The sequence below is a fragment of the Kogia breviceps genome, chromosome 17, assembly GCF_026419965.1.
Source record: "Kogia breviceps isolate mKogBre1 chromosome 17, mKogBre1 haplotype 1, whole genome shotgun sequence".
Taxonomy (NCBI): Eukaryota; Metazoa; Chordata; class Mammalia; order Artiodactyla; family Physeteridae; genus Kogia; species Kogia breviceps.
Genome location: NC_081326.1, coordinates 14,101,483 through 14,115,251, shown reverse-complemented (window position 1 = coordinate 14,115,251; position 13,769 = coordinate 14,101,483). Strand labels below are relative to the sequence as shown.

The following is a 13,769-nucleotide window of genomic DNA, read 5'->3' as shown; positions in this document are numbered from 1 at the left end:
TGTACAGAGGTAGTACTTCATGAAAAGTACCCAAATAATATAAATTCATGGCCAGTTTAATTTAGATTCCAATTACATTGGTAAAGCCACATTTCTGGGTATTTTCTATCACTTCATATTATTGATATTCTAATACTGAGAAATAGCCAAAGCACATATCTAATACAGGATTGAATAATAGATGACAAATTAGCAGGGAAATGCACATATACAGACACTTAGTGAGGATAGGTGTGAAGGGCCCTAAATTCTTCACCCTGCTTTCTTATTTATTTACTCTGTGAGTAGTGAACATTTCCCAGTCTCTTAGTAAATATATGAATAGTGTTGTATAAATATTGAGCGTTTTAAAAGTTCTCTTGCAGATAATCAATGGTCTCATCTGGAGTTTTCTTTCCAGCACACGTTCCACAATTTCAGACTGACCTTGGGAAACATTTTTGTTGTTTTCATTTTGAGTCAGATTCCTAGAATTCCAGTTTAGACAGTCTTTTTGCCATTATTCCATAACACTGGTTTCAAAGGCCAGGCTGAGATTTGCTCGGAGGGATGCCACACGCCCATTGCTTTTGCCATGGGCTCACGAATCCTGCAGAATCCAATTCGACTACCATGGATGTGAAGTATTTTCAGCTATGTCCAGCCTTTTTTATCCCTTCTGTGAACTTAAAGTTAGTTCCTCACAGTTCAGCCCTCACTTCTCATTTGGCTCAGCTGTCAGTGCTTTGCCCCTGCAGCTGGATGTAAGCTCTCAGCCCACGAGGATCCTTCACTCCATCTGCACCACAAATATGAGTGAGACACATAGCAAGACATCCAGACACGTGGACAGTGTAGCTGGGCGATTTCCCCATGGCAGCCCCACATTCTCTGTGACTGCATGTTAGCTGCCACTTTTCTCCATTTGAAGATTTTTCAGTTGAATGTTATAAAGAGGAAAAAAAGACATGCTTTATTATTACAGTTTTTCAGGATGATAATTATTTTTGTCCAGGCTTTACAGTAGAGCCCGAACATATGTTTTATCCTCTCTAAGTTATCTGTTACATTAAATTTTAGGCCCTTGCCCTAAATTATATACCTGATCTGTAGATTCCTAAAGATGAAAGAAAATGCTATGCAGATACAATCTCATTCTTCATATTTTCTTTTTTTTTTTTTTTTTTTTTTTTTGCCACGCCACGCAGCATGCAGAACCTCCCCGCCCAGGGATCAAACCCACACCCCCTGCATTGGGAGCACGGAGTCCTAACCACTGGGCCACCAGGGAAGTGTCCCTCATTCTTATTTTCCGATAAAAGTCAAAAATTAAGTGCCTGAGCACATCGCTAGACTATTTAGAATACCCTGACCTGAAAGTTTATCAGTGTTTAGGAACCTGCATGATTGAGTTTTCCAAGTTTGAATCTTTTTAATTCCACAAAATATTAATTAATGAATTCAGGAAACTGGGGTCTTCAGAGTGATAATCAGATCCTCAAACTGCCAACCTCCCACAAAGTATATTGATTGTCTTTTAAAGACTTGGGAAATATAAATACGACCCAAGAATGTAATGTATAGCTCAAGGAGTATGGCCAATATTTTATAATAACTTTAAGTGGAGTGTAACCTATAAAAATATTGAATCACTATGTTGTACACCTGAAAGTGATGTAATATTGTAAATCAACTATACTTTAATTTTTTTTAAGAGAGGACTCAGAAATGGGTTATACAAACTTTGTTATTTTGTATTTATTTTGCCATAAAATGAGGCATTAATATAGATACCACAGAAAACCATAATTTATTACTATTGTGATATCAGAATCTCATATGACAAATAGCCTAATGTTTTCCTATGATAAGTGATAGGTATGGGGCTGCCTTTGTGATTAGCTTTTGCCTCCTATCTCACTCCGCCTCACCTTAATCTAAATTAAGTCCATTCTTTTTTAAAAATTTTATTTATTTTTGGCTGCGTTGTCTTTGATGCTGCGTGCAGACTTTGTGTAGTTGCGGCGAGTGGGGGCTACTCTTCGTTGTGGTGCGCAGGCTTCTCATTGCAGTGGCTTGTCTTTGTTGCGGAGCACGGGCTCTAGGTGTGCAGGCTTCAGTAGTTGTGGCTCGTGGGCTCTAGAGCTCAGGCTCAGTAGTTGTGGCGCACGGGCTTAGTTGCTCCACGGCATGTGGGACCTTCCCGGACCAGGGTTCGAACCCGTGTCCCCTGCATTGGCAGGTGGGTTCTTAACCACTGTGCCACCAGGGAAGTCCCAGTCCTTTCTTCAAGAAGAATAACACCACCTGTTGTAACAGGAGAAGGATTGGAAGGACCTGGGAGCCTGCAAGAATGTGAGATACCTTGAAAGTTAATGACTGAGGCAAGACAAGATGATTCATCATTTAAGCCCAGTTGTCCTCAGGAGACCCTTTCCCCATATTGCTGACCCCCCCTGCACCTGGAAGGCCAGTGGGCCTGAAGGGGAAAACAGTTCCTTTCCCCACCACCCTCGATTCTAGTTGCCCCTGCATTCCTGGGAGTCAGTGCCAGCAGTGGGTCTGGTCTCATCAGTCAGCAACCAAATATTCAGTGAAAACCTGCTCTGACGTAGGGATGGTGCTGGCCGCTGAGGATACACCAAGGATACCCCTTTCGTGAAACTCCTGGTGGGGATAGTATTACTATTTCCTGGGCTGGGGTTCTCACTGCAGGAGAGGAGAAGAAATGATACCTTCCAAGAAGATGTAGCAGAATCTTGTGCAAAGAAGACCTTTCAATCTGCAGATTCTGACAGACCTTCTCTGGGGAGGTCTTCTCAGGCTCAGCGTCCCGCTTTGAGAGTCACTGCTGCCACCGAAGATGCTGATGGGAGCGCGGTGCCCCTGTGAATGGTTAGGAGGCCAAGGAAAGGCTGAGAATTACTCGGTCTGCAGGGTGTTAGCACATGGTTCCTACACCCCGAATGCCACAACACCGCAGACAAAAAGTAAATGAATGAGAATGCAGTACGACCGTGCACATTTATAATACCTGTTACATGGGTTTTAAGATTCAGGATTAAGGAAACTCAGGGATCCTTAGGCCTGAAGCCTGCACAGACCCCCGACAGTGCAGGGCTGTTAAATTAGAGGAAGAGGAGGTGAAGCAGCAGCTGATGGGGCCAGTCCTGTCCGCGGACTCGTGCGGGAAAGTGAGCAGACACTGAGAAGAAATCTACAGCCTTACAGAGTGACTAGCGGAAGTGGGGGCCGGGCCGGGGGGTCTGGCCCACGTGCGTTTACCTGGTGGTGAGAAGGATTCTGGGAAGATGGGGCGGGGCGAGGGGATGGGGATAACACGTGCAGCAATTGTCTGAAGAGCCTGAGGTGCTGCCTGCCTCAGTTAGGACTGGCTGAGGAGCTGGGCTGAGACCAAGCCAGCAGATAAGGTAAGGGACCTACAGTCAAGAGCTAGGGAGGGCAGCAAGGAAAGAAATGAAGTGGGGACCAACAGATCCTCACGTGCTGAGTTAGAAAGGCTGTCAGACGAGTTATGTGTCTGTTCATAGCTGGCCACAATTATTCAGATCTAAGCAGGTGAATCAGGAACGTCGCAGAGTCATTGAGAAAACAGACACTCTGCTTCTGAATTCTGCATTTGGATCTCAGTAAGGGAGAGCTAATAAATGACACATACACACTAGTGTGCATGAAATAGGTAGCTAATGAGCACCTACTGCGTAGCGCAGGGAGCTGTGCTCAGCGCTCTGCGGTGACCTGCATGGGAAGGAAATCCAAAAGCGAGGGGATACGTGTATACTTACAGCTGATTCACTTTGCTGCACAGCAGAAACTAACACAACCTTGTAAAGCAACTCTACTCCAGTTTTTTTAAAAAAGGACAGATACGGGGACTTCCCTGGTGGTCCAGCGGTTAAGGCTTCGCGCTCCCAATGCAGGGGGCCCGGGTTCGATCCCTGGTCAGGGGACTAGATCCCGCGTGCCACAACGAAGATCCCACGTGCCGCAGCTAAGACCCAGAACAGCTAAATAAATAAATATTTTTTAAAATAAAAATGAATTTTAAAAATTAAAAAAAGATTTTTAAAAAGACAGCTATGTTAGTAGTAAGTTACATCTGTAAACTCCTTTCTGGTTTTTAAAGTGTGTTTTACACATCATCCCATTTACTCCTGTCACAGGCCGTGATGCGAGAAGGCAGGTACTAGGGCCTTAAAAAGTTGAAATGACGTGCTCTGACTGGTACTAAGTGGCTGAGCTTAGACTTGAACTACACAGGCCTTCTTCCCTTTTCCACTGGTAAATATGCATGTGGACGTTTTCCATCAGGGAGCAGCAAGGTTTGGAGGGCCTGTGTAATTCCTAATTACTTTCTAGGTTCCCAGGTACAAATTAAACGTGACAGGTTTTCAAAATACTGTGTAAAATCTTCTGTTATGAAAGAAAAGGAAACCGAGTCTACTAAGTTCATGAAAGCAAGTTGACTCTGAGTACTAGGTTGATTCACAGTTTTCTTTACTTGCATTTAATTACAATGATAACACGCAGTGTAAACCAGGATATACTTTATTCAGGACAAATAACCGACTGCATTGTTTTGTGTCGTTTCCTAGCAAGTTGTTGGGATGTACCTGTTGTGCTTTAAACTTTTCTTGGCGTTCTTGAAATAACCCATTTGCATATGTATATTGATGCCTGTGCATCTGTTTCCTCCGTGAGACTTTTCCATGATGGAATGTCTTCCCAGGCCTCATGGGGAGACATTTTAGTCCACACCTCTGGACCAGATAAAAGGGCAGCCGTTGAAATTCTCCAAGTGCTTGATAGGGTGCCTCTCTCTCTCTCTGCCTTACCTCGTCAAGCACCTTCCACCAGACGGGGGCCAGTCTTTCTGTTCACTTTAAATGTGAAGGCGACAAGAGGTGGGACAGTACAAGAGCCAGGGGAGTGTCACGTGGGAGCAGCCACAGTGGTCAGGGCGCGTTTTTATTCCTTCTTCAAATGCATCTTTGATTTCTTTCCTGAAGCCTGAACAACAAGCCCCGGGCCATCCCAGCTCGGGGAATCTCTGCAGGCGACACTCATTGTGCCGCGGTATAGAGCGGTTTTGCAATCGAGGAAAAAAATGCTTGTCAGGGACTGGCAGGAAACCCCTAAACTCATTTTATCGGCAGCATGAAAGGGGCTGCGCCACAGGTTCTGGAGGAGAAAAGTTAATGTTCCGGCTCTGGCTTCCAGCAGTTTCTCCTGTGCAGTGGTGGTGGGGATGTAGTCTAACTTTTTTATAGCTGGCTCTGATCCCACTGGAGATTTTTGAAATCGTTACAATAAAAATGTTTCTGTGTCACTCTGTCCTTGAAATAGCACTGCCGTTGAATTCACACTTGTGTTTGTTGCAGAGAAAGCAGCAGCCACCAACGTAGATGAAGTGCAGAAGTCAGACGTGTCATCTACCGGGCAGGGTGTCATCGACAAGGATGCACTAGGGCCTATGATGCTTGAGGTAGTGCACCCTCATTTTGGTTCTGTATTTTACAATGTTGTTTATCCATTATTCCATTTAATTTTCAAGTGAATGTAATTTGAGAATCCACACTTAATCTTCACTCTTAAAGTTGAAGTACTGCTGACCTCTTGAGCTTACTATTAATAATATGTATCTAGATTTTACTCCGGATTCCAGCTTATATACGTTTAAAATTGATAATACAGAATTAAATTAAGTGGATTAGAATACAAATTTGACCAACTTTAACTGTCAGTTGAGCATTCAATTTGGAAAACCGTGTTCACAAGTCCTGTTGAATTCTGTGATATTGTTTTGGTTTGAAACATTCCCAGAATTCTTAGATTTTCATATATGCATGTACATATGCCTATATATACAGGTTAAAATTTGAGGACCAAAAGGAGGTTTACTCGGGACTTCCCTGGCAGTCCACTGGTTAAGACTCTGCACTTCCACTGCAGGGGGCACAGGTTCCATCCCTGGTCGGGGAACTAAGGTCCCGCACGCCCCATAGTACGGCCAAAACTTTTTTTAAAAAAGGAGGTTTACGCTTTTTATTTATGTTACTTCAACTAGTTAATTGATTTCATAAAGATGAAAATTAAAGGAATAGGCAGAACTCGTAAGTGTAATGGTTTGTCGTAACTGCCTTTTCTTTATCAACTTTAGGAAGTTTTATGACCGGACTACTATCTAGAATTTGTAAAGTCCCGCTTTCTTATTTTATTAACCAGTACAGTATTAAACACCAAGTCCTTTGCTGTACCTATTCCAGAATTAAAATTTAAGATGTAGGCTATGGTAAGATGAGGGAAAAAATGTCAGTGAATATATAACAAGAAGCACAGGAGCCCTGAGACATAAATTATGTCAGTTCTCAGGATAATTTACTCTGCTGATGATATGATGAGATTGAAAATTACCGCATGGCCAGAAGCTCTGCAGCATTGCCACTGTAGAATCACTTAACTTGCAGCAGCTGCACGTATATAAGAAATTAGGATTTTTAAAGCAGGGATAACCAATAATTGCCCCCTTTTTTTGGTTGGTGCATAAGATGATTTTTATTTTTAGAAAATCTAATTCTGTGAAAATCTACCATATAATCGGAGGGTGGGGGGACACAGAAGAAATGTAAAGCTTGTCTGACCTGGTCTTTATATTTAGAAATGACAGAATTCATTCCTTGGGTCTGACCTTCCTGGCCAAAAAGACTTTAAATGACCCCACGTTGGCCCCTGTGTATATCTCTTTTATCACTGGCTTGAAAACATGTAACAACAATTTTTAGAGAAAAAGCAAAAACACACTTAACCTGATTTTCCAGAATTCACAAGGCAGTGGAAGGCCAGAGAGTGCTACTTCCCACTTGGTTCTTAGAAGCAGATGAGAAAACTCTTAACTAGGTGGACTGTTTATTTAGAATTAGATGAAAGAACTAGAAACAAAATTTATTTGGAAATGATGGTAATCTAAATTTTTACAATTAGGAAATGCCCATATATCTGTGCTTATTCCTTATATGGAGGAAAATTAAAGTAGGGTGGAAACTCTTGGGAAGATTTTTGAGGCTCCTAAAAAGAAATGCTTGCAGTAACCACAAGGCTATGACTCAAGCCTTTTGAGAGTAAGTTCACTAATTGCAGAAATCAGGTTGCTAGATATCAGTGGACCTTATCTCGTAAGATCAAATAAATCCACATTTTCACTGTTTCAAAATAGTCTTCTGAGAATTCAGTGCATTGAGCAAGCACCTGTTCAGCAGGACTTCAGTGCTAAATGTGTGAGAGGTAACGCTTTGAATCTACAGACTTAAGGTTTGAATTTGCATCTTTATCCCTGTTTGCATGTAATAATCTAAACGGAGAAAACTTGTTCTCGTGGAGCCGTTCTAGGCATAGATGCACACTCATGCTTACCTCATAGCATAGTGGTTGCTAGGCAACAAAACCAAATGTCAGCTTTTTTCATCAGAGCATATCATAGTGAGCTTTCAAAAAAATAAACAGTTTTATAAGATGAAAGAATTTCATCTTTCAGTCATATTATGCCACAGTCAGTCTTTTTAGCATGGTACAAAGCAGCAGGAAACTACATGCACTTCCAAAAGTGAACAATAGGTAATGTAATTATGACAGTCCCTGTTGGATGTGTATTTAAGCAATGAGTTTAAAAGGGCATTTGGTATATAACTAATCAACTGACTTCCTGTCCTACACACATAACACACACGCACCTGTTCATACACATGCACATACACGCTCGCACACATGCACACACACACTCACACAAGGTTTCCAACAGTTGATGCCAACCTATCGTGGAAGGCTGTTTACACATAGTCTTGCTTTGCCCTGCATGTTGTTTATACCATTGGGAAAACCTGACTGAACATTTAAGAAAAACTTAAAACCAAATGGTGTTTTTTTAAATATATATTTTTAAGAGCTTTTCATTGGTGCCTTATGGTCAGTTCTAATTTGAGAGAGCGCTTAGTTTTGTCATGAAAATAGAATTAAAGATGGAATATATTCAAAGAAAGCTCACAAAATAGGAGCCTGCTAAATAATAACTTAAGGAAAAAACAAACTAGAGAAAAAGTGAACACTTTATGCCCCATTCATACACTTTGTTATACTGGTGTGTCCGTGTAACATTCGTGTTAAAATGGTAGTAAATACACAGCACGAAGAAACTGGCGTGAACTGTGTGGTCCACGTGGTCCTGGTCCAAGGACTGCCTGATCAGTATCAAGCCTCTTCTAGTCCTGATCACTCCCCTGATGCATGAAACAGCTCTGACAAGTGAGGATCAAAAAGGAAAAGGAGGAGGAACCAAGAGAAACTCACGGACCTCCCGGCCTTTGCATCACCCAGGAGACCATGATAGGAAGATGGGCTGGAGAGCACCGTGCTGCGTGGTAGTTGAAAGCATGGGCTTTGGAGTCACGTCCACCTGGATTTGCAACCCAGCTGACTAGTTGCAAGAGCTTGGGCAAATCCCTTAACCTCTTTGAGTCTCAGTTTTTCTCCTCCTCTGTGAATTGGAAAAGGGAAAACATTCCTTCCAGAACTGTAAATATTAAAACGACACTGTGTGTTTAAGGCTCAGTAAATGTGTCTATATTCTATTATTATCCTCTTTATTTCCTGAAATGATCCTAGGTCCTTCATCTCCTTCCCTAATCTGTTTTGGAATGACAGCAAAGTGAGCTGTGTACCCATCACAGGAAAAATGCTAATGCTACTGATTTAGGAACCTGCATCTTTACAACTTGGAGGACGAGTAATAGAGCCAGGCGTGATTCATTAACCGTCCAGTCCTCACTGTTACCAACCTAAACCTCAAGGCCCTGTGTAGTCTCAGGGCAGTGCCGGCTGTATCTCAGCCTGAGGTCCCCAGGAGGACTAGTTTGTCACATCAGAGACACACCTCCCAGACCCTTTCGCCATTCACACCAAACAAGGGATTGGCGTTCCTTAAAAAATCTGAGATCACCTTCGATTCTTTTCGCACAAGCCTTGGAAGCTTTAAAGGTAGTAAAATTTTCTGATTTTTTTTTCCTCGGCATTTATCCTTAAACTGAGGGAACGTTATCAATGACCTCTCCTTCCCATCGTATTCCATGAGGAACTGTACCCAAAAATGACTCTGTATTGGATCACTAGCATAAAAGTTGTTCTCGGCCCTACGGAGTACCTCAATCTCATTTGGAAAATGCAGATAAATGCCTGTATAATTTTACGTGGCAGTAATTATCTCCTGATGAATTAACAGAGTGAATGTTTGTCATTTAGTTTGTGACAAGAAACCCTGATGTAGCCTCTCTCCCACCTACTAAGATGGACTCATTTCGGCAGGAGGAAATGTGTTAATTGTTTCTGAATGATAGGAGTGGTGCAAGAGAGATCACTCTTCTCCCCACACGTGAATTATGTCTCCCTTAAAGGGGCCACTCCCTTCTTAGCAGTCGGATGTGATTTTATGCTGCCTCCTTTCTAACACAATTTGTGCCTCTTCCCTTAGGCCCTTGATGGGTTCTTCTTTGTAGTGAACCTGGAAGGCAACGTTGTGTTTGTTTCAGAGAATGTGACACAGTACCTAAGGTATAACCAGGAAGAGCTGATGAACAAAAGCGTATATAGCATCCTGCATGTTGGGGACCACACAGAATTCGTCAAAAACCTGCTGCCAAAGTCCATAGGTAAATGAGTGTCTTCTGGGTCTCTCCTCAGCCCCTGCCCACGCGCACAGTGTCTTGGCTAGAGGGCAGGAAACAGAACTATATTCTGTCCGCTGGGGATAAGAGTAACTGGGTAATCTTTTAGAGGTGCTTGTGTTAACTGTGTAAGCTTCCAGGTCAGGCAGAAAAAGACATCTGTAGATGCTGATCTTGAATGAATGATCGTTTTGACCCTGTATTTCAAGTAAGTAAAAATAATGCAGATGGAGAGTAGGCACATGGCAACTGTTTTCATGAGATTCATTTGGTTGTTTTTTAAGAAGCTGCCGATTGCCTCCCGCCCAATCCAGTGCCCGTCGGCTCTGCTTTGTCCTTTTCTTCCGTGACAACCTAAGACGCAGAAGGTCACGAGGAGCTTGAGATTCAGTTTATTTTGAGTCCTGCTGGTGAAGGGTATGATGTGGGTGTATACGACATCCTAAAAATAAAAAGCTGAGGAACAAGTGGCGTGTGGAGGTTCGAATGCTTCCTGCCTGGGAGCCCGAAATGGGCTCTGGGGCTTCACAGACTCCTCAGTGGCTCTGCGGGTGGCAAGGGCCGCCCACCCCCCCACACCGCCCGCCCCTCCACGCCCGCTCCCTGCTTCCCCTTCCTGTCTTCCTCATCTTGACCTGGAGATGCTATCCGAGAGCGTCTGTGATTCCGAAGGGCCATACTTTAAAGCGGGTGATTCACAGCGTGGGCCCGCCTCAGTGGCTGCTCTGGAGCATTGCTGTTCCCACTTACTAAGTGGCTCTTTTTTTATAGTCTCACTTAAGCTGATGGTGCTGAGAACGCCTTCATGGGTAAAAAGAAGTGCGTATCTTAGTAGAGAATAAGGTCAAGTCCTGAGTTAGCAAGTATTTCTCTTCCTTTTCTTAAAACTGTTTATGCTAGCTGGTCTCATTGTTACTGCGCTAAGTAGGAAAAGGTCCTTTCACAGTCCGTTGTGGCTAGCTTTTCTTTAACAGGATAACCCTTTGTTCAAAGTGACTGCAACAGTAATTCAAAGTATACAAGACTAGTCTACTCGTGTGAGGTTCTTGCATTATATTCTCTAGTAAATGAACAAGAAAATGGGATGTCTTATTTCAAGTAACTAGTATTTTCAAATCTCTTCAGTACTTTTATGACTTCCTCAGAAGACCTATACTTATTAGTTCACTATTATTAGTTCACTTGTCTAAAGAGCTCTTTGCCTTACTTTATGTTGTACTTTTTTATACTTTCAAATCGCGTATTAACCTGAGTTAATAAGGACTTTTTTCTTTGATTACTCCAAGTAGTCGTCATTATGTAAATAAGCTTCTAAGAACGCTGATGGTAAAAGAAACTGCTCAGGTGTCTGTATAAAGCTAGCTATGGTTCCTCCTTGTAAAACAGTCTCCTGTAGTTCACTGGATAGTTCCTTTTCCTCTCTAGGGTTTGTTCCCTTCTTCCTCTACAGCCCAGTGCCTGTGGGGTTATTAGCATCGTGTTCACCTAGGTGTCCTTTTAAGCGTTTTCTAAGTAGTGACTTTTTGAGAGTGCGTTTGCTTGTCTTATGACTGGCCCTTTTTTCGGATTCCCCTCTTTCATTGTCCTGCTGGTCCTAATATCTTTTAGATAAAACACAAGCGACAGTAAAGAAAAGGGCACCGAAGTGAGAAGTAGGGTCGGTTCTGACTCCAGCTCTTCTGGAAGCTGAATATTTCTTTGCACATCAGTTTTCTCGTCTGTAGATGAGGAGGCTGATCTGGTGATCTGTAAACACCCTTAAATTCTCAAAATCAGGGCTTCCCTGGTGGCACGGTGGTTGAGAATCCACCTGCCGATGCAGGGGACACGGGTTCGTGCCCCGGTCCGGGAAGATCCCACGTGCCGCGGAGCGGCTGGGCCCGTGAGCCATGGCCGCTGCGCCTGCGCGTCCGGAGCCTGTGCTCCGCAACGGGAGAGGCCACAACAGTGAGAGGCCCGCGTACCACAAAAAAAAAAAAAAAAAAAATTCTCAAAATCAGTCATTATTTTATTTCTCTCTTTGATTTCTCTAATGCATCTCCCCCCACAAAAAAGAGGGCTTTCTTCTCTTTCATCTTTATCTTGAATTAATATATATGTTTCTAAGTATTGATGCTAAAATAGAAGACATGTGAAGTAGTATTTCATTGAAAAGAAATAAATGACATTAGCAGTGCATCCTCAAGATCATCTCAGTCTTACGAAGAGATATGCATGAAGCAAAAAAAAAAAAAACAAAACTACAGCCAAGTTACAGAATATACAGTAAAATTTCGATTAAGTTTTAGGAAAGAAAGGTCAGTAAGAAGAGGCAGTGTGGGATGCCTAGAGCAGTTGGTTAAATATCTAAAGGATCTCAGTGTTAGAGCAGGAGTACATGTGGATGGGAGACGCAGAGGCAGCCTGACCTTTTAGACAAGGTAGCAGGTGCAAATATATCCATGTGGGACTGGGTATGGAAGGTGATGGCGGGGTGGCTTGTGCTGGGCAACGTGAAAGATCTGGTTAGATGGGTAAGAGGGGGCTGGTCAGTAATCAGGGCCTGCACTTGAAGGGAAAGAGTCATGGTGAAGAGTAAGAAGTGTGTGAAATACATTTGAAATTCCCAAGAATTAACCCAATAATTTTTCCCCTTTAGATTTTGAAATTACTTAGAAAAGTATAAGCACTATATAAAAGTAAGATAACCATATGTTTTGCACATCGTTCTGATAATGAGGCAGAAGCCAGTCTGACGCTAGTTCCTTTACACTGTCGGGTTGCTTTTGCCTTTTACTCAGTGAACGGAGGAGCTTGGTCTGGCGAACCTGCCAGGCGGAACAGCCATACTTTCAATTGTCGGATGCTGGTAAAACCTTTACCTGATTCAGAAGAGGAAGGTCATGAAAACCAGGAAGCACATCAGAAATACGAAACTATGCAGTGCTTTGCTGTCTCTCAACCAAAGTCCATCAAAGAAGAAGGAGAAGGTAGGGGCCACGTCTCTGGGATATGTTACATCATGTATTCCTGTGCTACTTCTTTCACACTTAATAATCTGAAATTAGAGGCCACACAAAGAAAAATGTAGAGGCAGTTTCTTTGTTCTTTGTTCTTTTCACCTACTTAACGATTTTTGTGATAAATTCAATTATTAAGTCTTTAAAACGGCACGATCCAGTAGAATTTGCTGTGGTGATGGCAGCGTTACGTGTCTTCAGTGTCCAGCACAGCTGCCACTTGTTCATGTGGCTCCGAGCATTTGAAATATCAATCATGCAGTTGGGGACCAAATTGTCTATTTTATTAAGTTTTCATTTAAATCGCCCCGTGTGGCCAGTAGCTACCCTGCTGGCACATGCCCACTAGTGTTGAACCTCTCGGGGATCGTAGGCTCCTCTGAATGTCTACAGCAAGCTTCGAGCCACACCCTAGAAAAACACACATGGTACAAATAACATCTTTCACATACTTCCACTGGATTAATGGATTTCATATGGTTTGTCTTTGGATGCTGCGCCCAGGATAGGAGAGGATGGAGACGGGAGTGAGGATTGGGAGAAGGGTTCCACACTGTAAGCTCATAGGCTCTTCCCTTTAAAGAGATGCTGGCGTAGTGTCCACCCCCTATGCCCTCTGAGCAAGCCACTCCACCCCGCCGAGGGTCACTGTGACGCGGGACAGTGCTGAAGAGCGCGTTCTGCGTGTGTAGCAGACGGGGAAGAGCCGAGGACCATCAGTCAGTGGAAACATTGTGGGCTTTGCAATCAGGCAGGCCGCTTACCAACTCGGACTGTGGGCGACCTTCTCGACCTCTGAACATGCCTGTACTCTCTTAACCAGTGAAGCCAGCAATTCCACTGTCACAGCGTAATAAGGGTTAAATGAGCACGCCTGAACCATGATAGTCATTCAATACTAGATATTTAATCCTCTTTTTAAAAAAATATGTAATTTTTAATTTAAATTTTATTGGAAAGGAAGTTAATAGAGCTGTCACAGATGATACATAGTTTTCAAAATTAAATTTTTACATAGATATGGAGTGTCAAGCGATTTTATTCTCCTGTATGCCACAGA

At 42.9% G+C, this 13,769-nt stretch overlaps 1 protein-coding gene across 6 annotated transcripts in view; it reads left to right on the top strand.

The window, feature by feature from the left end:
• NCOA2 (nuclear receptor coactivator 2) overlaps positions 1 to 13,769 on the top strand; it is a 269,019-nt gene that overhangs the window by 206,871 nt on the left and 48,379 nt on the right. For 5 of the 6 annotated variants that reach the window (XM_059043643.2, XM_059043637.2, XM_059043640.2 and 2 more), the window contains 3 exons: positions 5,382 to 5,485; positions 9,518 to 9,695; positions 12,491 to 12,679. In XM_059043643.2, coding sequence (XP_058899626.1) covers positions 5,382 to 5,485; positions 9,518 to 9,695; positions 12,491 to 12,679 — 471 coding nt within the window. The remainder of the gene's footprint in view (positions 1 to 5,381; positions 5,486 to 9,517; positions 9,696 to 12,490; positions 12,680 to 13,769) is intronic. The other variant, XM_067017573.1, reaches the window with a different exon arrangement.